This window comes from Parathielavia appendiculata, assembly GCF_033297405.1.
Source record: "Parathielavia appendiculata strain CBS 731.68 unplaced genomic scaffold N657scaffold_1, whole genome shotgun sequence".
NCBI lineage: Eukaryota > Fungi > Ascomycota > Sordariomycetes > Sordariales > Chaetomiaceae > Parathielavia > Parathielavia appendiculata.
This window is the reverse complement of record NW_026944220.1, coordinates 3,230,240-3,253,606: the sequence shown is the minus strand read 5'-3', so window position 1 is coordinate 3,253,606 and position 23,367 is coordinate 3,230,240. Positions and strand designations below refer to the sequence as shown.

Genomic DNA, 23,367 nt, shown 5'->3' with positions numbered 1-23,367 from the left:
GGCTTTTTTTATTGCGTGCTAAAGACGTGGGATTACCCGTTCCGACCCACCATCACGGGAAGCCGAGCCGAGAGCATTTGTTTAGTGATATAGACACTCTTTACCTATTACTCAACATGCCCGACCAGATGCCGAGGGAGCTAGAAAACAACGATACAGGTGTCTGAGTAGCACAATGGCTCTGTCGGAGGCGCACCGTAGCCCGTGAACGACCAAGTCGGCCCCGGTTCGTTCCGTCTCCGTTCGGCTGCGGGGCCGGAGAATCGGGAATGTGGGGCATCCGGTCTCTGCTGGCAGAAGGTTTGCGGATCTTGACTATACCATATCTTCAATGAAAGTGTGGCTCATACAGTTTCTGTTCTGGAAGTTGGTGGCGGCAAGAGAGGACACTAGCGGGGGGTGTTCGGGCATCTCAGTGTAAACAAGGTTCCACCGGGGTGGACTGGCGACGGATCTGTTCCATAGAGGCAAGCCGCATTTAGACCCATTCTTCGCTCTCCCAGAGGTAGATGATGTGCTTCTTGAATGCTTGACTGATACTTTCTACCAAAAAGTGTAGCCGTACATACAATTTAACAAGGTTGATTCGTGAAAGTTGACGAAGAAACTGATGTATGCATGCCGCCATTAAAACCCCCGTCAACTCCAACCAACGAACCCAATCCAACCAGATGCAAGATTCCCAAACTCCGCTGCCACCAGCATCGAACGAAACGGTGCGTATATACACATGCCCTGCCGTTCCCATACAGGGATATACCCTCGACCCCATCCGAGAACCGTGCCCCCTGACCGTTGTTTCCTCCTTCTAGCATGGTGCCTCCCTTGCGGTCATCAAGGCCTCGCGCTCGACGGCTCAATCACAATCTGCGGCACCCCGCTCAGTCTGAGACTGGGCAGCCTCGGAATCCCACTGTGTGCTCCCGACCCCGAACCACTCTCGGCTTGTGTCTGGGCATGCGAGGCCAGGTCTCCCATGTACGCCGACAGCCTGCTATTCCTCCTCTCGGCCGGTCCAAGACCCGGATAATTCGGCGGCGGGTCCGGATACGGGCTGACCCTCCCGGACACATCTGAGTTCCGGCGCGAGTGCATCGGTGTGATGTCCTCCAGGCTGACTTCGTCGTATCCCGGCGGGGGCATCCCCGCGTCACCCAGATCCGCGTCCTCAGCGTCGATTATTTCCGGAGGCGATCCCGCATGCGGCGTGTTCCCAGAACTCGGCGTCGGCACCCTTGGCGTCGTCGCAGCCGAATTCGCCCTCGACCTCGACCTCGACCTCAACCGCCCCGCCCCGGCAAAACTAAACACTCCGCTCCCACCCGTCGTCAACCCGGGCGAATCTGGCCTTTCCATCATCCGCGAGGTGTCAATACTCAGCGTGGCGCTCGCGCTCCGATCCCGCCCCAGGAACAAACTATCCGCGGAAGCGGCGATACTAGCCGCATCCGACAGCAGCCCAACCCTCTCAGTGCTCTCGGTACTGCTCGCGCGGATCCGCGTCCCATCGGAACGGGCGATCCCGACATCGGCATACGACACACTGCTCACGGCGCGCTGCCGCGTCTCACGGATACGGTCGTGCGAGTGGCGAAGCTCCTCGATCTCGGTTGCGTTCTGTACCGCGCGGTCGCGCGCCGCCTCGCGCAGCTCGCGCAGGGCCACGGCGTCGCGGGCCTCGCGCGCCTGCTGCCGCAGTCGCCGGCGCTCCTCGCGGTCGGCGATCTGGCGTCGCCGCGCCGCCCGGATCCGGTACAGCGCCTCCATCTCCTCATCGCGCAGCGCTTCCTCCTCCTCGGCCGTCCGCATCTCGACGACGATGTCAATCCCGTCGCGCTCGCCTTCCCGGCCGAGGACGAGCTCGTTTTCGGTCGCTTTGGGCCGGTACGCCGGCAGCGTCATGACGCTGCGGACCGAGGTAGTGCGATCGACGGCCGGTGCGTCGGTGTGGGTTTGGGTGCCGGCTAGGGCTTCTTCGAGGTCATCTTGAGTCTGACGGTTGATTTCCCGGGTGCTCGGGGCGTCGTCCTCGTCGACTGCGGGCTGGTAGGTGAGTTTCCGGCGGGCGTATCGATAGTAGAAGTGGCGGAAGACGAAGGCGAGGATTGCAGCGATGGCGATGGCGCCTATGACGATGACGACGATCTGCAAGAGGGCTGTCAATGCGGAGACGAAGAGACTAGGTCGCAGTGATTGACTTACTTGAGCCTGGTTCGGCGTATTTCTCCCTCCGCCGTCACGCGGCTGTAGCGTCGAGCCCCGAGTGTTGAGTCCATCGTCGGCTGCTGGCAGCGGCACTAGGACTGGTACGGACATTCGAAGAAATGGCGGGGACATTGTAGCTGGAAAGATGGCAAGGCCGGGACCAAAGGCTCAAGGAATGATTCGGATTGCCCAGCTACGAAGTCCAAGACCTCGTCGGCATCGTGCGATGCCCCAAAAGGGGGTGGTTCCTCGGCCGTACAGTAAGAATGAAGGTTACAAGATGTGATGGTGGTACTGGACCGTCCGTCCCGGGAGGGTTTTCCACTGGCTTCTCGTTTAGGCTGGGCGCTGCGTGGATCGACACAAGAAGCCCGGAAAGATAGTACAACACAACAATGCGTAGGACGTCAATATTGGACAATACGGTCAAGACACACCGAGTCTAGGAATTGAGAAGGGTAAGAAAAATAAGTCGTCAGCCTGGCGCCATGGGTCGTTCTTTTTGGCTATGAGATACGACGTGAAGGCTCCGAGGCACTGCTGCAAGGATGCCCGCTTACTGGTTCCGGTAAGGCTACGCGATTAGCGCCGGGGCAGCGACCAGAGATCGAAGCCATCAAACGTCAGGTTTGGGGCCCACACCCACAGGGCTTCAGGTTCCTTCTACCTGTCGGCTCGTGGAACTTTCCAACTCTGAGATGATGTGACGTGACAGTGAGGTTAAGGTTCCCATCCGCAGCTCTTGCTGCCTCTACCTCCATCTCCTATATGGTAGCTGTCAGAAACAGCGATCGAAACGGCACGCATTTCTCTATGGAACCCAGGCGGGACAAATGCGCCGCAAGCAGTTCAGAGAAGTCGTCAACTTTCGTGGACTTCGGTCTCCTCCGCCAACCCCGGAGGTTGCTGGTCAAACGGTACGGAGAACAGATACGGATAGAGACCAGAGTTTTTGCCCCGCTGTCTGCCTTGCAATGCAGAATGTAAGCTGGCAATCCGTGGACGTGGTGGTTCCGGGTGGCTGGTTCGTCAGGAGACGGCACTGCCCCATCTTCTGCATCATTCTCCCATCGGCTTGCAGGCAGAGGTCTCGTTTGGAAATCACTCAGCATTCATTGCCCGGGCTGGTTGCATTGAACGGAACACCCTGGACCCAATTTCTAACCTAGGTTTTGAATTGGGGTGTTGTTGCTCTGTGTTCTTCGGAATCGTCACCAGCATCGGGAAACCATAATGTCAAGATTCCTAACGTTAACCGTGAGCTGGGCTCGGCTTATTGTCATCCCTACAGTCTCAAGCCACTGCAGCGTCTCCGTATCATTGCACCCGACGGTTTGTACAGTACTTCCGTACCTTGCAGCAAACAGGTCTCGGTTCCTGACCGCCAAAGGATCATGCCCACCATCTCATATCACCACGCTCCCTGACCTGCCAGCCGCGAGTCTGGCTGCGGCCGATTTTACGCCAATCCTGGAGCACGACCCGATTCTTGGAACCATGAAGGATCGGATCTCACATCGATCCGTGGCACCTCCTGTTGGGGGTCGCTTGCTGCCCAATCGTCCGCCGAGATTGACCGTGCTACGCTGCTGACTGTTCTCTACTATGTAGGCCATGCCCTTTGCAATGTGAGTTTTGCAGCTGACTTTTGCAGCTGTTGAGAATTCGCTTCAACAAGCGACACTCAGTTGAAGTGAACGACCGTAGGCGGCAGGCTCACTGGCTTTTGGCAGGGTCGCTTACGACTGATGGTCCGTTGCCGGCAGCCATAATTGCAAGATGGAATTTTCCTTTGCTCTCATTAGACCACAGCCTGGCTTTCGCAGATGAAACGCGGCTGATGAACATGACGTGGCTCCGGCTTCCGGATGTAAACGGAACCTGACCGGGACTCGGATTTGGATCGGCTCATGCGGCCCCACTTGCACATGCCAACAACAACCACATTCATTGATCACCACTCACGCTCATCAACCGTCGGCTTCGATTAAACATTGCCCATGTATGCAATTGGTATTGGGCGCTTGGCTCGAACTGTTTTGCTATCACTCCAAGTGAAGGCTTCGCTGCAAGTTGAGCATCGTCCTCAAAACCTTGTGCCGACGCGAAATCCCAGACTTCGGCTGCCAGTGAAATTGTCTTCCAGCATGACCTCGGGGAGGCCAACCGACGAGGACCCCATAGTGAAGGCGCTGCAGGAGTACACGACGTGCGTGAGGAACGCTGCCATACTGGCTTGCGAGTGCTTACACACCACTACTGTAGATGTGATGTCGCCGACGCCCTGGTCAAGCTCAAGATCCACAACGGAGGATTCCTACCTGGCATCACCATGTGGTCGCCGCAGCGCCAGGACGGGGACACAAAGATAGTCGGCCCAGCATATACCGTCCAATATGCGCCAAAGGACGACGAAAGGCCCAAGTGGCCTAGTCACTACGTTAGTCGCATCCGGCCGCAGGCTTCTTTTCACTTGTGGGATCGCCGAGTCAGGGACTGAGCATTTATGCATTCAGATTGACTCTGTTCCTGCCGGCGCTGTTGTCTTTGTGTCATGCACGCCCAACACGTCCAATGCCCTCTATGGAGGCTTGATGTCTACAAGGGCGAAAGCCAGCGGTGCTGTGGGTTCTATCATCGATGGTCGTTTCCGCGATGTGCAGGAGCAAAGAGCCCTGAACTATCCAGTGTGTATCCCCGTTTCCTTGCACCAGAGGAAACTAGGGCACTGACATCTAACCAACACGCAGGTATTCGCTCGTGATGTGGGCACAACGCCGCCAGCGCCACTATTCAAGGTCGTTGCCGTTAACGAACCTGTAAAGGTCCGCAATGACGGCCAAGACATCATCATCAACCCCGGGGATTACCTGGTTGGCGACGTGAATGGAGTCGTTGTGCTGCCCAGGGGCCTTGCTGAGCAGGCTCTGCCGCTCATGGCGAACCAAGTCGAAGCAGACTCCAAGATGGCCGTCGAGATCCAGAAAGGCATGTCGTTCGCCGAGGCGAGCAAACGGTTCAGGTCATGAGCCTTCTTTGTCGACGCTACCTTACGGGATTGAGACATTTGTGCTAGCTTTCAGCCAGTCTCCATTTGCTATTCTACATTAACTGGCAGCCCTCTCTGGACCCGATGGCCGGTACTTACTACTACTCAGCATCCCAAACTCTCGGCTGGGTCGGTGCGCCGCTCGGTTTCATTTCTTTTCACAGCCTTGACAACGGCAAGGGACGGATCTTCCAGGAACTCTTTCCAGAATCGGTATCCTCCTGCACTGCTCTCATCTGTTCATATGGGATGATCTCAACGTTGGTCAACCCGGCCCGCTCGTATACCTCTGGCGAACCTGATTAGAGCGTCTCAAGGCTTGCCGCCTCGAAATCCACGTGCGGATTGCAGTGGATGGTAACGCGACACCTGTCACCCCCGAGGAAGGCTGCAGCCGTGTGTAGGTCACCCCGTACTTGCAGGTCTAGACGCTGGCGCTGTGCGGGTTCCCACTTCAAATTCCGACAAAGAGGCCACCGCTCTTCCTTGGTACTGTTGTCAAGGAGATGGACCAGAGGGAAGGCTAAATACGATACCTGAATACTTACCTTACTTACCGCCGGTGACTACCTAAGATGCTTTGAGATGGACCCCTCTTTCACCACTTCAGTCTGGTTTGGACCTCAGCGGCTTACAACCCCTGAGTCCTGTGTTCGCCTACATGTCACATAGGCATTGATTTAATTTGGCTCCTTCCACAGAAATCTCTATTTCATGTGCCTTTTCCACTTCCATGTTTCTTCAACTGTAATAAATTCTTTTCTGTTCGTGCCGACACCCTGACTGACTACGTATGCAAGAAAGGAAACTCCAGCCACAAAAGTGTACTGCACACCGGGCGCTGTCGTATCAGACAGACCTCATCATTACCGACGGGATAACTCATCAGAAGTTTTTCTCTTTTATTTTTTACTTTTGAACCGGACAGTTTTATTTACCCCCCTGCTGACTTGCAAGGGCGAGGGGGGTGATCCGCGGATATCCGCGGATTTTCCGGGGCCTTCCGCGCCATGGTGTTCTCAGGAGGGCAAGCTCCGGCAATTCACTGTATCCATCACCTTTTCTCGACACTCGAAGACGAACATACCCGTAGGATGTCTACCATGAAGCGGAGAGCAGCGTATGTGGCCGAAGAGCCGCAGCGTGGACAGCGTCAGCCACAGATATCATGCGACTCTTGCCGGAAGAGGAAGCTCAAATGCGACCGGAGCGAGCCCTGCTCCAGTTGCGCCGTCCGGGGCCTACCTTGTCATCGGCAGCCAAGCGCAAAGAGGGTTGTGGTTGATCAAAGGTTTGTGTGACCACCGCGTTCTGCTGCGTGGTTCAGGACTAACAGAGGTACCTTGCGGTTTTCAGTCACGGGGCGCTGTCGAGTGAAGACGTTCTGCGCAGACTGAATGCGTTAGAGGAAGCCGTCTTCAACAGCGAGCGGTCGCCGGCGAGGCACCAAGGGCACAACCTGAACTCCTATGGCCCTCTTGCTAACACTCCAGTATCGTCCGCCACGGCGGAGGAGCACAGCCAACTTCTCGACGCAGCAAAGACACTACATGAGACATCGGCGAATTATGACTATTGCGATGTACGATTTTCTGGGCCCTTTGAAAATCCAAGTTTGAACAGCCCCTAAGTTGAGGAAGTCCAAAATTTTGACTTACCTCCAAATAGCTCGAGGATCTTTCAGGCTCTTTCAAGTTTGCGATTTCCCCAACTCCGTGTCCTACCGCCTTCCCAGGCTCCTGTCCCCAGTTTCAAAATGCGACCTCGACGAACCATGACGCTGCAACCCAACCCAGGCTTATCCCGATGATGCCTCGTGAGCAGGCTTTGGCCTTGTTGCAGGACTATCTCGATCACGCCTTTCCCCTTCTCCCAATAATCCACTCAACCACAACCCGGACAATTGTGTCTGAGTTTTACGACCAGCTTTCTCGCGGCGGCCATGTCAGGCCCCAAGTGGCTGCCCTGATCCTGTGCATCAGCGCAGTCAGTGCCTGGCTCTGGCAGCCAGACGCGGGCCGTCACGCCCGGTTCGCCTCGGTCAGAGAGGCGACACAGCTCTGGGAGATCTGGCGGAAGTGGTCATTCGAGATCCTCACCAGAACTCAAGCTTCGGACGGCAGCACGCTGGAGGGCGCGCAGACCTGGGCGCTGCTCTCGTACGCGACACTGAATGCTGAAGGCGGTTCCGCCTATTTCAGGTTTTTGCACTACACGGCTATCACGGCCGCCCGCGAGCTGTCGATGCATCTTGTTGACAGCCCCAAGGCGGACCGCAGCGAAGACCGCGTCACGCGCGAAGTCAAGCGCCGACTCTGGTGGCATCTCGCTGTCACGGACTGGTGAGCCAAAGCTTGAGTGATAGTACCTGAAAAGACACGTAGACTGACTGGCTACATGAAGGATGCTTGGCTCCGTAGGGGGCCCATACGAAGGCACTTATTCCATACAACCCCGACACATGAACGTGAGGTATCCCAGAAATCTGAACGACAACGATGTCGCTACCTGGGACGACTCGATGACTGCCCCTCTCAATGTACCCACTCAGATGTCCTTCGTTCTGCAGAGGATCCGTATCGGGGAGATCGTCAGAACCACCCTGGACGCTCGTCCCCCTGGGAGCCCCGACGTTGATATGCCAGACGACTACAACACCGTGGTCGCCCTGGACCGCCTGTTTGAGCAGGCATTTATGGACATGCCGCCCTTCTTTCAGATTCCCAGTCCCTTTCAGCCCGAAAAGCTCGACAGCTTCCAGTTGCAGGGCGCCATCTTGCAGCTTTGTCTGCTGTCCCGTCGAGCTCGGCTCCATCGCCCCTTTTTTCTACAGCAGCACATCAGCGCAAACCCCCGACACCAACCGTCTCGCGACATATGCCTGCAATGTAGCCGTAAGAGCGTCTGCATCTCGGTCGGCATCCTCGAGGCATCCCTGGACGCGGCTCGAAGAAGTGACACCGGCAGCGAGCCACGGCAGATCGAGAAGATGCGTCCTCGGAGCGGTCTCTCGGCCCATCGCCTCGGCCACATCATCAACCATATGTTTGTGGCGTGCACCGTTCTGGCCTTTTACGCCGGTGCCAGCTCTGGGCCCGACAACAGCCCTGCACGACGACAGCTCGGCGACAGCGGGGCCGAAGAGCCTGACCGGACGGCAGTCCACGCCGAGCTCACCAACGCCTGCCGTGTCCTTGCCGCCCTCGGAGCCGAGTCTCCCGTGGCGGCTCGACTGCTCCGGAACCTCGTCAGCCTTCTGCGGCGGTACCAGGTTCAGGGAGTTGACGGGGATGAGATGCTGGAGCGTCTGGAAGGGAAAGAAAGAAAGGAGACTACTGGCAAAGGAGCTGCTGGGCATGGGCACTCCCAGACTTTTGGTGAAACCGAGGTATTGAGTGATGTGGATGGCGGGCTGGCTCCAGTTGCAGGTCCGGGTGACGCCCATGTTGACTTTGATGGACTGTGGGACGAGTTTATGGGCTCGAGCGACGATTATACTCAGCTGTTTGCTGATTTGGACTATCACTGTGGCATGGGGGTTAATGTAGCATGATCGCCACGCGCATGGGCTCCGACACCACGGGGCTGTATGTATTACACCATCTAAAAATCGTGTCCTCCTCGACCCCGGTCAGCGTTCTTATGTGCACCCATCACCTATAATAACCCTCCCCTCCAAATCATACCTTTTTCCACAACCACTTGCTCATTTACCCGCCCATGGTACGCCCTCCCGTCCCGTCCTCAGCTCCTCCAGAAACCACCACGGCGCGTCCTTCAACTCCTTCTCGCCCCCGCTCCTCCCCACCGACGTAAAGCTCATCCTAGAACCCGCTCAGCAGATACCTGTTCCCGTCCATGCATTCCACAGACACTACTCTCCTCGCCTCATAATCATCCGGTAGCGCCTCCCACACAGCCCGGACGAAGTGGGCGCGGCGTTAAGCGTCGGTCGCGTACCGCTCGGGAGACCAGGAGACGTCTTGGATGAGGACGGGGTATTCGTAGAGGTAGTACAGCGGGGCGGCGAAGGAATTTTCAAAGTCGATTACCCTTGTCAAAAAAGGCGGCGGCGAAACGGGGCTGTTTGGGTTCGACTTTGGGTCCGGGGAGCGCCGGGTAAAAAGGACGTTTTGGGGTTTGAGGTCCGCGTGCAGCAGAGCAAAAGACGGTTGGAGGTAGGGTGCTGCGCTGGCGGCAAGGGGATTGGCGAGCTCGGCCTGGATTTGGCGGTAGAGGGATTGCAGCTCGGGTGAGGAAGTCCCACATCTCCCAGAGGGGGGAAGCCCAGGCAGCCGCTCCATGAGCTGAGATGGGCCGCCGACCTCGTTGTCGGGGCCCAGGTTGTAGTGGTATATCTCGGGCACGGGAATGGTGTGTGTGCTCACGGACGTGCCGGATCGTGGCTATCTCGCTGATCGTCTTGGCTGGATTGTCCATGACACGGACGAAGCGCGCAATGCAGGAGAACATCGCTCGAGCGAGGGTGCTGGCGCCGTCGGTGAGTCCTGGAACCGGAGAATGAAGATCTCGTGGCTGGCTCCTCGTGTGCCCTTGTCAGCCCTGGTACATTTGGCTCCAGGGGGACCTCAGTTGCGCGGGCCTTGAGTTTTCGAAGATTGAACTCCAGAGCTGGCGGCTCATCTGTGTCGTGCTCGTCGTTATCGCTACTGTAATGAGAGAATGACAAGTCATTTCCCGCTGAACAGAGAAGACATGTGTTATGCTGTCATATCTTGAGGAGCTGAGTCCGGGACAGCAGCGGTGTCTGGTTGCATATGAGGAGTTTAAACTTTGGAGCCACAAACGAGCCAGGCGGATGATTGCTTTTTTTAGAGCAAGTACCTAGCCGGAGTTGGCAGGCACTCTCCGTCCTCATTCCATCAGCCACCGCCCAGTCTCCTATTCAGTACCCAAGTACAGTCCCGTTCTTAAGATCCTGGACTCGCCGTCTCTGTTCTGGAAACGATTTATGGATAATTTACAATAAATCGAAGTGAACAACATAAACAACGAGAACAAAATCAGCATCGAGATAGCTGTACAATCAGCGTTCTGCAAAGGGGCATGCTGCAGTACCTAGGTAGCACGTCTCCCGACAATACAAACCTGATCAAGGGTATGATACACGCCCTGATCGACTTCTCTCATCGCATCTTGCTTCACCCTTGCAATCCTCTCGCTGGTCCACCCGCTCCCCTCAACGCCGACCAACCCCTCCAGACATCCCAGAAAGCACACAATGATATTCCTCGTCCCCTTCTCCCTCAACTCCAACTCCGGCTCCTGCAACCTGTCGGTGGAAAACACATCCTCATGCACGTCCACCAATCCAGCGTCCCTGAACACCTCCTCCCGCCTCACATCCCCCGCCTCCCGCATCATCAGCCCTATGACCACTTCGTCACCCTCATCCCCACCCCTAGCCGGAACAAAAGCGCTTTGCACCCCGTCATAAATCTCCCTGCACGCCCCCCGTGACGTTCCCGGCACAGAATTATACAAGGCAAAGTTGCACGAATCAATCCACTGAAGCCACCCGACGCCGGGCTTCAGCAGAGCCGCGATGTTGGTCACCGCCCGAGCCCACTCGCGCCGCGTGCTGGCGCTGCTGACGAAGCGGACCGCGACCAGGTCGTAGGTGCCGAGCTCGGCGTCCGGGAAGGGCACGCGCATGTCGTGCGTCCGGAGGGACACGTTGGGCGGGAGGGTCTGGGGCGGCGGGAAGGCCGAGGCCGAGATGTCGTAGCCCGTGAGGTGGCATGTTGTTGTGGTTGGTGTTGTTGTTGCGGACAAGGTCTTGGCCACGTCGAGGAGCCAGATGGCGGTACCCGTGCCGATGTCGGCTATCTTGAGGTTGGGAGAGCCCGTGCCGCCAGAGGAGCGGGGCGGGATGGGGATGTTGGGGTGAATGAGAAAGCCGAGGGTTTCTGTTGTAATGGTGTGTTGCTCGTCAAGTCTGTTGCTTGGGGTGTGAGTTTTGGTGTGTTCTAGTCCATAGCGGGGGAATTGAGACTTGCCTTGACGGAATTTCTTCTATAAGAGGTTGTGTATCTTGGGAGGGGCCTAGTACCTCTGACATGATGTCTTGGTTGATATCTGGACCACTGGTGATTGGTTTTAGTCTATGTTCAGCAAGAATTAGTCTCGGTTCCTGGAAGAGCTGCCACCGATCAAGCCCGCATCCCGGGATTGTGACAAGGCAAGACCAGGGGGCAGCGGAGGACGGATTAGATTCTCACCTTCGTTGTAACGATATTTATCGTATCCGGTTGACTTTGAACCATGCAAAGATACAAGCACCTGGCAATGGTGCAATGAAGTTCGCGAGAAGACTGTTCGCATCGAGCCCTACTTAAATTCCTGAACAGCTCAGGGTGCCGTAGGGAGGCCGCCCCATCCACTGCGGGGGAATTGAGCCTAATGCATATTCAGGATCCGTATCGAGTCTTGGTATGCAGATGCTGGATGGCTGAGCTAATGTGCTGGCGCTCAGGCTGTCCATGAGTCGGGAGCGTTGTTGAGAGAAAGGACAACTCGGTCTCCGCTGAGAAGTGGCTCCCGACTGAAGAAAACGGGTGTAACTGGATTGATTTATGGGTTGTTTAGAAATATAGAATCGCTGGGATGTAAGGGTTCATGGAGAGGTAGCTCAAAGGAGCTTAGCCGGAATACAATAATGTCCAACTCTCTTCCTCATGAGGTACAGTAGTTTCTGCTCCAAATCAGATTCGCTTGACATGCTTTCATGCAACGCGGTCTTCCCTAGCAATCAGCTGCTCGTTGCCGCAGGCACCCTGACCTTACATACGAACCGGAGTAAAGAATACCTACCGCCAGGACTCAGAGATTCAGAACCGCTCAAAGACCCTTCGGTACCTATATTTACCCTAGTTACCCCTACAACGCTTGCATCTTGAGATGGACAACTTCGGGCGTCCCCGCCAGCGGGGTATTTATCGCCCGCTTGCCCCGCAGTTCATTCGCGTCTTGGAGCTTGATCCAGGCGGGTTCGCGGACAACATAGTTGGACGGCTGGTCCCCCAAGCGATCGATGGAGAATCGTACGAGGCGGTTTCTTACGTTTGGGGCGACACGAGAAACCGACGCGACATCACCATCAATGGGACGACGCTCTCCGTCACGGCGAACCTGCATGGGGCGCTCACAGCCTTCAGATACCGGCCAGGATCAGCGCGGTATCGACGAGGAGTACGGCGGCTATGGGCCGACGCTGTGTGCATCAACCAGGAGGACCTGTCGGAGCGCACGTCCCAAGTCGAGCTGATGGCGCGTATCTTCGCAAACGCCCGCCGCGTGCTAGCCTGGCTCGGCTGGGAGGAGGGCGAGGAGGACCACCGGCACCATCTTGTCGCTGTCCGCTTCATCCATTCCTTCATGGAAGATCCGGAGGCTAACCTGCGCGAGGCCCGCATTCTCTTTCTCCACAAGGACGAGCTGTCCGGGGATGACCGGCGAAAGTTTGAGAAACAAGCACGCACGTGGGAGGCTGTCAAACAGTTCTTCGAAATTCAATATTTCCACCGCACCTGGATCGTGCAGGAGCTCGGCCTCGCACGCGAAGCCATCATGTTCACGGCGCTCAAACCCACCGTTGGAGCTGACCAGGCCTTGGAGTTGGTCTATATCGACTGGCCGCTGGTGGGCCGGTTCGTCAGGTTCTTGGACTACAGTGGCGCCTCGCTGGTGACACACCTCGGCCTGCGATCGTGGGTTGCCCACCATATCTTGATGGTCTGGGAGACCAAGGAGGACGGCACGCCCGAGTGCGACTTTCTTACCGGCATGCATTGGGCACGTATCCTGGGAGTGACAGACGCACGAGATCGTGTGCACGGTCTGCTGGGCCACCCGCTCGCCGTCATGGAAGGCGAGCTCGTGGTCAAGCCCGACTACACTGCGACGCGCGGGGTTGTGTACACCAGGCTGGCCGCCAACTTCATCCGGAAGACAAAGAACCTCTACGTCCTCAGTCTCGTCGACCACGAGGATGACCCGTCCACAGAGGCGAAGAGGGACTGGGATCCGCAGGACGACGGGAGGATGCCCACCTGGGTGCCAGACTGGCACAGCATCAACCGGACAACGCCGTTCGACTACTCACCTCCCGCGGCCGAGGTCGAAGATCCGGACATCCGAATCGACGGAGAGACACAGATCTGTGCGAAAGGAACGCCATTGCCTCATCTCCTGCTCTGGGGCTGGGTGGTTGACGAGATCTCGGCTGTGTCGCGGCGCATGGAGACGACGGACTTCCCGGTGACGCACCTGGCTCGGGAACGAGCGAAGCAGAATCCCTTCTGGCTCGACCGCGTGTGGGAGTTGGTGTTTCCAGCCATCGAAGGCTCCACAGACGCCCGCGATGCGCTTGCCGTGCTGGAGTCTTTGTCGCTGGCCTTGCCGCTCGGCACCCAGGAGGTTGACCAGCCGGTGCGTAGAGCTATAGGACCGCAGCAGACACTGGAGGAACACCGGAGGTCCTTTGCCGCCTATGTCCTCGAGTACCACGAGCTCTGGCGCTGCGCGTCGGAAGCCCGCGGTACCGGAACCGCCAGGGACGACTGCTATGTGCCCACGCGCTCGCTATACGGCAGCCTGCCGGTCGAGGCGCAGGCCGAGCTGCTGAGGCGGGCCGAAGGAGCCACCAGTGGAGGGTTCATCGAGTGCATGACGTGGCTGTCCATGTGCCGGGTCGTGTACCGGACAAAGTCGGGGCTTGTAGGCATGGGCTCGCGCGTCTCGCGGCCCGGTGACATTGTATGCCGGGTGCGCGGGTCGTCCGTTTTGATGACGCTCCGCCGGATCAAGGATCCAGGCGCCAGCCGAGATCAGGTGAGTGAGACAGGGGCTACACCGGACGCTGCACCGATTCTCTGCGTCTACATTGGGCCCACTGTTGTGCCTGCGCGCATGAAGAGGGATGTTGTCGATGGCGGAGAGTTTGGCGAGATGGCAGCCACCTTCCGCGTTGTGTAGGCCAATCTTTGTTTGCTGGACGACGGCGGCTGTTTTGTCATGGACGTCCGTCGGAAACGCTGGTAATGAGGAAAGCGCACCCTGATACTCATTCCTCAGGATACGAATGCGGAATCATCGATGGACCGACTCCCGGACGAATCCCCCCCCCCCCCCCCCCCCCCCCCCCCCCCCCCCACCCAACTCCCCTTCTGTCGCTTAGGTTTCTCAACTCTCTTTCAATCAGGCGACCTTTGAAACTTCAGATCAAACTCGCTTGCATAAGTCATCCTCGCCGCTTGGCCTCATGTTAGCTGCGCAGACGAGAGTCCTTCCCGTGGCACAGACCTTCATTGTTGGGATCACATCGTCGTCCCCGGGTCACTGCAAGGTCAAGCAATCAGCACCCGGCTCGGAATTGTCATCCGAGGTACAGTAGGCATCTCGATTGTGCGACACACCAAACTCCCGCATGGTTCCCTCGTGGTGGCTGACATGCATACTTGGCATTCAAACTGCCGTCTCTTACTCGCGCCCAAACGACATGGATTGTTTCAAAAAAAGTTTCACTAACAGGACGTGCGCTGTCACATGCGTCTAGAAGGCCACCTCACCACTACCTATGTACCTAACTCGGCAAGAGGGTAGTGACCACATACTAAAATTCCACAGCACGTATCAACCACCGTGGGAAGCCAACCTCACAACGGGAACGGTAATCCGGTGCCGCCTCGATTGGGAAGACGCGCGAATGAGGCGGCGCGATGCCCGAACGCATTGTACTTTCGGTAGCGGTCGCACCAAATAGGTATGAGTTTCGTAGGCGATGACGCGATGCTACCCTTCCAGTTTGCTATCTCGGCCAACCGGGTGAAGCGGCTCAGGCCGCCCTGTTGGTTGATCCGGTTTCCAGGCTTGACTGTGAGAGCATCTCGCTTGTTGGGAAGAGATTTGCCAGTCTTCAGTCGGATATTTTACTGCATTTGTGAATGTGAACGAGGTCACTGTGGGCACTCAGTCGAGTTGCACGTGAAGTTGGATGTCTTCAAGCGACCAACAGGCCCAACCAAATATTGAAGGATGGGAGTCTGGGAGACTCTCGTCCTGCATTGACCCGCACGTTGCAGCCCAATTGATGAGATCCACCGGACCAAAGGATCAAGCTGGCGAGCCCTGGCAAAGCTTAGCTTTTCTTGGAGGGCTTGAAGCTTTCTCGTTCCGTGCCTGTGAGGATGTTCCCAGCTGAGTCAAGTTATCGAAGAACAATAAAATAAACTCGGGTAGTTATTGTGTTTCATGGAAGTAAACATGCGGGTTAGCACCTTTACTGTGGTAAGCCACGACCTTGGCTGCGTTGCATCCCCTTCCCATTGCGCTGAGTCGGGTTGCTTCCATCAACTCGAACGACCGTCATCAGCAAGACGGGGGGCATGTTGAATGCCAGCCGACCGACTCCAATCGTATCAACAAGGCCAACAAGCTGAAGGAATCAAGACCCAACTGCGCGCACTGACATGCGTGCATATTCGCGTGATCAGTGCAGCCGCCTGAGGAAGTACGGAGCTCGTTTTGGAATGGTGAAGTGAAGACCGAGATTTGGTGTTGGCTCTAGAAGCCGTGTGCACGGACATGTGGTGGAGAAAGTCAGCACTTGCGTCAAGCCTCTTTTGGTTAGCTAACGAAAGCACTGCAACATATCGGGGGAACCCACTTGGGATTTTTCCCCTCCAACGCCTTAACCAACAAGTCAGTTACCGCCACCTGCTCCATCGCTCAAACCACACTGCAGTCTCGGTCGTTGGTTTTGAGCAACGCATTGATCTCGGGCGGGGAGTGTGAATAAGATCGGAGGAACCCCCTTGTCCAATCTATCGAACGCCTTTGGCTTCCCAGTTTTCATCCCTACCCCTTGCGGGTCCTTGGCCGCATCTTTGGGCCGCATATTTGGATCTGGCCATGACAACAGGGGCCATCAGCTGCCCGACTGTCAACCCTGTGCTGATTTGTACCACCCGTGCTTTGTTGACGGGCTTCGACTCCGAGATTTCCTGACAGACAACGGCAATGGAACACTTGACTAAGTTATCAAAGTCTTCCAGGTTGTCCTCTTGGATGATGAATCCCCGGCAAGCGAGCGTCATCAACGGGCACTAGCCCCGGGTAAAGTGACCGTGGCTTGCGGTTCCACCTCAAATGCTACCCATGCGCTGCAGAGGCTGGCATCAGGGACGGGGGCGGACGGCTCCATTGAGGCCAATGAGAACACCCCTCGATCAAGGAACTCCTGGAGGCGTTCGGCACCCGAGCATGCAGGCATATATTAACAATGGGCTGCGAGTCCGGGGAAAGTGGACGCCAGGTGAGCCCCTTAGCTGGGTGTGCCGGGACCTCACGAGTCACCCCCTGCCTCCGACACGACTCCTCCGACTTATATCCATCGTCCATACAGAATCCCTCCCCTTCCCCCATCCTGCTCCGAACCACACTTCGTGCCAGCACCGTCACCCTCCCTTGCCGCCGCCCTGACGCCAGCGCTGGATTCGACAAGCATCAGATCCATCCATATCATGGTCCCTCCGTCCCGCAGATAGTTCTCGCGGCGGATCCTCCGGGTTCAACTCCCATCAACAAGATCACTCTCTTCTCGAGCCATAACAGACCGCCGCCATGTCGAACACAGCAGAGCCATTGGACCCGGCCCTCTACGAATCCCAGGCCGGGATCCCCATCGCCGTCGTCACCGTCACCCTCACGATCGCCCTCACGGCTGTATGCCTCCGAACATATGTCCGCGCCGTCATGATCGGCCAGTTTGGCGCCGATGACTGGGCAGCTGTCGTTGCTCTCGTGCTTGCCATGGGCAGTGGAAGCTTAGTTGCCGCAAGAACGTACATCCCCGCTTCGTCTTCCGCAGTGCCGCCCGGCTGACCAGGCCCTTCCAGATACCATGTATGGTCACGGCCAGCATCTGGCGGTGGTCGATAAATCACAATTATGGAAATATTTTAGGGTACGAAAGCAGCTTACCCTGCATCACTCTCCAAGCCAGTTTGGCTAATCAAGATCCTACTAGACTTTCTATATCTCTATTGTGCTCTACAACGGCTCCTTGACAGCAACGAAGCTCACCTTCCTCCTTCAGTACTACCGCATCTTAGGGACGGGCCATATGCGGACCGTCATCATCGCCGCCTTCGTCTTTGTCGCCATGTGGTCGGTATCGCAGCTCCTCGTCGTCATTTTCACTTGCAACCCCATCCACAAGTTCTGGCTTCCTGAGACGCCCGGCACATGTATCCCCAATCTTCCTTTCTGGTATTACAACGCGGCAGGAAACATTGTCACCGATGTTATCGTCTTCGTTCTGCCGCTCCCGGCCCTGACCCGCCTGAATCTTCGCAAGGGCCAGAAGCTCGGCCTGATTGGTGTTTTCTGCCTCGGTTTTTTTGTGAGTCTCACGGGATCATTTCATACTCATCCGTGCTGATTTCTGACCCTCACCCTCTCAGACATGCGCCATCTCGGTCATTCGAATCCAGTACCTCAAGCTGAGCGAGGATGTCACCTGGGACAACGTTGCTTCGTCATGCTGGTCCATCAGCGAGATCTGCTCCGGCATCACGTGCGCCTGCCTCCCGACGCTCCGACCGCTCCTCTCCAAAATCATCCCCAGCATGCGCTCGCAGAGCGACCGAAACGACAACAAGTACTACCGGCGCTCGTCCGGACGCGACATTTCCAACGCCAGCCGCCTCAAGAGCACCGACGAGAACGCCAGTAGCAGGGGCATCATCTACCCAGAGGACGTGGAGCTGCAGAGCGACGACCGGTCCGACAAGGAGATCAGGGTGACGGTGGATCGGCTGCAGCAGCCGTCAGCGGCTGCGGGCGCGCAACAGTACGGGCCGTCCATGGACAGGCTCAGGTTGGGGCTGAAGACGACGGTGCGCACCGAGGTCAAGGTCGGGTCTCCTGCGCTCGGGAAGTCGTTTGCTTCGGAGGATCGGGGGATCGCGGTCAAGAGGGACTTCATGCTTACCAGGGGCCAGCCATCGGGCTGATATATTGATTCGGATCTTACTTTTCTCTCTCATACTCTAAGATACCATATTGCGCACAACGGGTCGGCAACTGGGATCCTGCTGTCAGATTCAATTTGTTCCCGGGGTCCCGAGCGGCGCTGTGTCACATCACTTCAATATCCTGACGGGGAGTCTTGCAAGAGGCCTCGCCGCATGTGGTGGTACATGGGGACGATGAAACCAAGGTGCTTGCGGCAATGAGATCCCCGACCTATTTCGTCCGATGTTGACACAATGCCAGAAGCCGGGGCCTGATATTCCCAGCCTATATATAATTACTTGCCTAACCAACCTGAGTTACACAAAGGGCTGAAAACACAGTGTCGGCCTCCATACATCTTGGATCCCTTACTCCTTGCCAACCAGGTAGTGTACGCTCCATAAAGGCCCCTGTACTCGATGAGTATCAATCCTGTTGCAGCTCCGATCGCAAACCGCATCCTGTCTCTGAGTTGGATCGGGTTCATATTTTCGACTCCATTGCGGTCAAGGCTACGTCGCGCCCCGACGGAAGCATTTGGCATTCAGCTTGTGTTAAAATCGATGGGACCTGATTCACTCTTTTCTGGTAAAGGCCTTGAGTGCTGAGACTGCGGATTCAGGGGAACATTCAAACTACTGATTTCAGGCAAGGTTTGACGATAACTACATGTAAGTCAAGAGGTCCGACATGTGAGCATCTAACCCAGAATGGTTATCCTTGTTGAAACGCCAGCCTTTCCGCATGGCTTCTCTCTTCCATAACTGACCACCATTTGATGCTGCCCTTGGCACCCATGACATGAGTGGGCCGCTGCTGAAAGAAGTTCGAAGACAGAGATGGGTACTATAGGATGGGCTCTGAAGATATTGGTATACCTTCCAGTCTTCTGGTCAGTCAACCCTTTGTTGAACCATTTATACGAAGCAAACTACCAGGAAGTGTAAGGCCTTACCACTTGTCATCACCGTGCTCGCTTGTGCATTTTAACATGTTTCGAGAGTTTCCGGCGTGGAACCCAGGGCGTACTAATCAGCACTTGAAGTCACAAAACCTGTATCAACAAGTCGCTGCAGTATCTAAATCAATGTGATGATGTGATGGAACTGAACACAATGAGCGGCCGGATGCCGGAAGGCTGTGGCATATAGGCAGCTCCTGAAGTGCCTCCCTATTTGTAGTGAAAATGCTTAAACAGGTGTGCTTGTTGCCTTCCAACATTAAGGTACAAGTACCTACACTACTAGTACTAAGAGAACTCTCGCTTTGGTCCAAGACGGTTTCAAGTTGTGTACAACTCGCGCGTTATGCATTGAATCTTACGCAACAGCGGATCATGACGACATGGCTATGCCAAGGCGGATTCACGAAGAGCGTTGCCGTATCCTGCAAACGGTTTCTGTTCCTCATGGGTGTTGCCATTCCGAGGGGAGGCAGCGACTTTAGCCCAGTTTGTAACCCCGTTCCGTCCGGAGTGGCGGCCAAGGAATTCTCCACGAATGTGTCACTGTGTCTACGAGCCTCTCTTGCGGCGCGAAGTCCCGGGCTGCCTCGACGGAGCTCGTCGCTCCGACATTAAACCTCCAACCCCACCTCCCCACGCATTCTACAAGCATCTCTCGGTACCATCGTCGGCCTTGTTCGATGTAGGGCATTGATGGCCACGGAGTTCACAATGCCCAACCAAGTATTAAAGTGTTGGGCCTTTCCCAATTGCCCTCTTGACGAGGGCCGAAGCTCAGGTTGAACTTGGCCGTCACTTAGAGGAGCAATCCTCATCGAAGATGGTCCGAAGCCTCAGGTCCCTCCTCTACGGCATCGTCGCCTTGGCGGCAGGGGCAAATGCGGCTCCTTCATGTCCTGCTCGGTCGACTTCCACTAGCGTCAGCGCTCAGCCCAGTGCAACTGCTCCGGCTGCTCGGACCTTTCAGGCTGAGGATGCGACATTGTCTGGGACAAACGTCGATACGGCACAGTCTGGTTACACCGGTGAGATATCAGACGTATTTGTCTTGCAGGATGCTGTTAGGCTCGTGCGCTGACTTTCATCTCGTATCTAGGGACTGGCTACGTGACGGGCTTCGACCAAGCCACTGACAAGGTGACCTTCAAGGTCGACAGTGCTACCACCCGCCTCTATGACCTCAGCATCCGCGTTGCCGCCATCTACGGCGACAAGCGAACTTCTGTGGTTCTCAATGGCGGCGCCAGCAGCGAGGTCTTCTTCCCGGCCGGCACGACATTCACCGACGTCGCGGGTGGGCAGCTTCTGCTGAACCAGGGCTCCAACACCATTGACATTGTGAGCAACTGGGGATGGTACCTCATCGACTCCATCACGCTCACCCCCTCGGTCCCGCGTCCCGCCCACCAGATCAACCCGGCACCGGTGAACCCGGCCGCCGATGCCAATGCCAAGGCCCTGTACGACTATCTCCGTTCCATCTACGGCAAGAAGATTCTGTCTGGCCAGCAGGAGCTCTCGTGGGCCAACTGGATTGCGCAGCAGACGGGCAAGACGCCCGCGCTGGTGGCGGTCGACCTGATGGACTACTCGCCCTCGCGCGTCGAGCGCGGCACCGTGGGGACGGCCGTGGAGGAGGCCATCCAGCACCACAACCGGGGCGGCATCGTGTCGGTGCTGTGGCACTGGAACGCACCCGCGGGCCTGTACGACACGCCCGAGCACCGCTGGTGGAGCGGCTTTTACACGGACGCGACCGATTTCGATGTCGAGGCGGCGTTGAGCTCGACCACCAACGCCAACTACACGCTGCTGATCCGCGACATTGACGCCATTGCCGTGCAGCTCAAGCGCCTGCAGACGGCGGGCGTGCCGGTGCTGTGGCGCCCGCTGCACGAGGCCGAAGGCAAGTGGTTCTGGTGGGGAGCCAAGGGCCCCGAGCCGGCCAAGAAGCTGTGGCGGATCCTGTATGACCGGCTCACCAACTACCACAAGATCAACAACCTGCTGTGGGTGTGGAACTCGCTCGCCGCCGACTGGTACCCCGGTGATGCCACGGTGGACATCCTCAGCGCGGATGTGTATGCGCAGGGCAATGGGGTGAGTGCTCTACTCGTGGTTCAAGTACTGTGGCCAACCTGAAGCGGTTCTGACCTTGACCTAGCCCATGTCGACGCAGTACAACACGCTCATCGAGCTTGGCAAGGACAAGAAATTGATTGCCGCGACCGAGGTCGGCGCGGCACCTCTCCCGGATCTGCTGCAGGCATACGAGGCCCACTGGCTGTGGTTCGCCGTCTGGGGCGACACATTTATCAACAATGAAGCCTGGAACTCGCTCGCTAACCTGAGGAAGGTGAGTCATTGCAGTCTCTCAGGAGTGGAACGGAAGAGATTTTGTGTTGAGCTGACACCCCACAGATCTACACCAGCGACTACGTCCTTACTCTGGACGAAATCCAGGGCTGGCGAGGGTCGTGAAAATCAAGGTTGTATGGCTGAGAGCTTGGTAGCTGTGGAATTTACAACAGCCACAATGATAGGTACCGGAGATGAAGACTGGTGTCATCAGCTTAGTCTTTGAATCTATCATGGCTGCGGCCTCAGCTCTATGATGGATCCCGCAGGAGTCCGTCGAAGGAGATATATTATGTTCATTGCGTCTATATTGGGCAACCGGCCCGTAGCGAGATCAACCTTCCTTCGATTTGTCCCAGAACACCCTTGTCCCTGCTTGGCACATATGGTTCGGGCACTTATCCATACAGCCGGGAGGCGCAGGCATCTTACGGCGAGAATCAAGGCGGTTTCCGGAAATCTCCTCTGACACCCGACTCGACTTTGACCGTCACCATTGAGACCAAGCTGTTTGCTGCGTGAAACCCCAGGAGCGTGGGAAACGACTGAATATTCTACATTGCCCGACTATATAAACGAGTACCATCGGTTTGACTCTAACCATGCTCTCATCCCGTCCCATATTCAGAGCATCCACTACTCCTTTCTGAGGCCCCTGAGTACAGTGACTCGGTATTTAACAACGCGGTTATACCTACCCTACACTCCAGGCTCCAGTTTGCTAGGATCAATCATCCGCCATGCAGCTCTCCCCTCTCGCAACCCTTTTTGGCGGGGCCACATTCGCCGCCGTGCAAGCGGCCAACGTCACGACCGGGAAGCTGGGAGATGCGCGGCCGGTCCGGAACAACCCGGTCATCGGAGAGACATGGGTGGCGACCTTCGACTCGACCGCCGTCAAGGGCGCTGTCACTGCCGTTGCCCACACCGTGGGCGTCAACTACACCATCAACGTGACGGGTCTGGCGGTGGAAAAGGGTCCCTACAGTACGTCCAAAAACCAAGCAGGCATGGCAGCATGCTTGTAGGTTGGGGTTTCGGCTGACTGACCTGTGCCTCTCTCCCCAGAGTACCACATCCACGTGAATCCCGTCCCCGAGAGCGGCAGTTGCACCGAGACGGGCGGCCACCTCGACTCGTATGTACGCGGTGCGGAACCACCCTGTGACAGCTCAATGCCGCAGACGTGCGAAGTGGGCGACTTGTCCGGGAAATACGGCGCCGTGGCCGGGCCTGATGTCAAGAAGGAGTAAGCGTCTGATTGGACCTCCAACCTTTGGGGGATGATTTGATGGAATGAACAGAAAGTGGCTCACTCTGGTCCGTCAAGATTCAATGACCCCTACACGGCCATGAACACCATCCAGCTGGGATACGTCGCCAATCGATCCATCGTGTTTCACGATGAGAGCTCGGCGCGGATCGCGTGTGCCACTCTCAAGAAGGTGGAATCGGCTGACACGTGTCAGGGGTAAAGCTGTGGACGGGGGTCAAGGGGCCGCCCGAAAAGTGCTATTGAGCCGAAAATTAGGATCATTCAATATCTGAAACAGGTACGATAGGTATATACAAACATACGCCGGACGAGCGATGCGCTCCTCGGGTCAGGATGTCTTGAGGTGGTGGTGCAGAGACCTTACGGATCTCGCAACCCGGGTTGATGGTGCACTTCAAACCGGGATAGTCCGCATTCAAGTTTTTGTTGATTCGTTGGAGGTCCGCGGAAGTTCAGTTGCAACTTGCCTCCATAGGC

The 23,367-nt window shown here is 56.7% G+C and overlaps 9 protein-coding genes across 9 annotated transcripts; 6 read left to right on the top strand and 3 right to left on the bottom strand.

Annotated features, from left to right (window-relative positions):
• Positions 1–507: 507 nt before the first annotated feature.
• On the bottom strand, positions 508–2,684 carry N657DRAFT_639749 (uncharacterized protein). The gene is made up of 2 exons (XM_062791827.1): positions 2,203–2,684; positions 508–2,145 (listed from the first exon to the last, which is right to left on the bottom strand). The coding sequence occupies exons 1-2, from the start codon at positions 2,335–2,337 to the stop codon at positions 835–837; spliced, it is 1,446 nt and encodes a 481-aa protein (XP_062652951.1). The 5' UTR covers positions 2,338–2,684; the 3' UTR covers positions 508–834.
• Positions 2,685–4,352: 1,668 nt separating this feature from the next.
• On the top strand, positions 4,353–5,234 carry N657DRAFT_676839 (RraA-like protein; the record flags this gene model as incomplete). Its single annotated transcript, XM_062795929.1, has 4 exons — positions 4,353–4,414; positions 4,471–4,645; positions 4,722–4,892; positions 4,956–5,234. The coding sequence occupies 4 exons, from the start codon at positions 4,353–4,355 to the stop codon at positions 5,232–5,234; spliced, it is 687 nt and encodes a 228-aa protein (XP_062652950.1).
• A 1,829-nt stretch (positions 5,235–7,063) lies between these two features.
• On the top strand, positions 7,064–8,807 carry N657DRAFT_676838 (uncharacterized protein; the record flags this gene model as incomplete). Its single annotated transcript, XM_062795928.1, has 2 exons — positions 7,064–7,596; positions 7,658–8,807. 2 exons carry the CDS (start codon positions 7,064–7,066, stop codon positions 8,805–8,807), a joined length of 1,683 nt encoding a protein of 560 aa, XP_062652949.1.
• N657DRAFT_639744 (uncharacterized protein) lies at positions 8,744–10,054 on the bottom strand. Its single transcript, XM_062791826.1, has one exon. The coding sequence runs from the start codon at positions 9,556–9,558 to the stop codon at positions 9,196–9,198; it is 363 nt and encodes a 120-aa protein (XP_062652948.1). The 5' UTR covers positions 9,559–10,054; the 3' UTR covers positions 8,744–9,195.
• A 92-nt stretch (positions 10,055–10,146) lies between these two features.
• On the bottom strand, positions 10,147–11,378 carry N657DRAFT_639743 (uncharacterized protein). Its single transcript, XM_062791825.1, has 2 exons — positions 11,275–11,378; positions 10,147–11,213 (listed from the first exon to the last, which is right to left on the bottom strand). The coding sequence occupies exons 1-2, from the start codon at positions 11,334–11,336 to the stop codon at positions 10,334–10,336; spliced, it is 942 nt and encodes a 313-aa protein (XP_062652947.1). The 5' UTR covers positions 11,337–11,378; the 3' UTR covers positions 10,147–10,333.
• A 542-nt stretch (positions 11,379–11,920) lies between these two features.
• On the top strand, positions 11,921–14,374 carry N657DRAFT_639741 (uncharacterized protein). Its single transcript, XM_062791824.1, has one exon. It carries the CDS (start codon positions 12,176–12,178, stop codon positions 14,249–14,251), a length of 2,076 nt encoding a protein of 691 aa, XP_062652946.1. The 5' UTR covers positions 11,921–12,175; the 3' UTR covers positions 14,252–14,374.
• A 2,523-nt stretch (positions 14,375–16,897) lies between these two features.
• On the top strand, positions 16,898–18,625 carry N657DRAFT_652645 (uncharacterized protein; the record flags this gene model as incomplete). Its single annotated transcript, XM_062794323.1, has 5 exons — positions 16,898–17,104; positions 17,163–17,240; positions 17,304–17,678; positions 17,740–18,215; positions 18,610–18,625. 5 exons carry the CDS (start codon positions 16,898–16,900, stop codon positions 18,623–18,625), a joined length of 1,152 nt encoding a protein of 383 aa, XP_062652945.1.
• Positions 18,626–20,076: 1,451 nt separating this feature from the next.
• Positions 20,077–21,840, top strand: N657DRAFT_562738 (glycoside hydrolase family 26 protein; the record flags this gene model as incomplete). Its single annotated transcript, XM_062788163.1, has 3 exons — positions 20,077–20,281; positions 20,353–21,356; positions 21,421–21,840. 3 exons carry the CDS (start codon positions 20,077–20,079, stop codon positions 21,838–21,840), a joined length of 1,629 nt encoding a protein of 542 aa, XP_062652944.1.
• A 194-nt stretch (positions 21,841–22,034) lies between these two features.
• Positions 22,035–23,366, top strand: N657DRAFT_639737 (Cu,Zn superoxide dismutase-like protein). Its single transcript, XM_062791823.1, has 3 exons — positions 22,035–22,601; positions 22,683–22,863; positions 22,945–23,366. Exons 1-3 carry the CDS (start codon positions 22,355–22,357, stop codon positions 23,087–23,089), a joined length of 573 nt encoding a protein of 190 aa, XP_062652943.1. The 5' UTR covers positions 22,035–22,354; the 3' UTR covers positions 23,090–23,366.
• The last annotated feature ends 1 nt before the right edge of the window (position 23,367 follows it).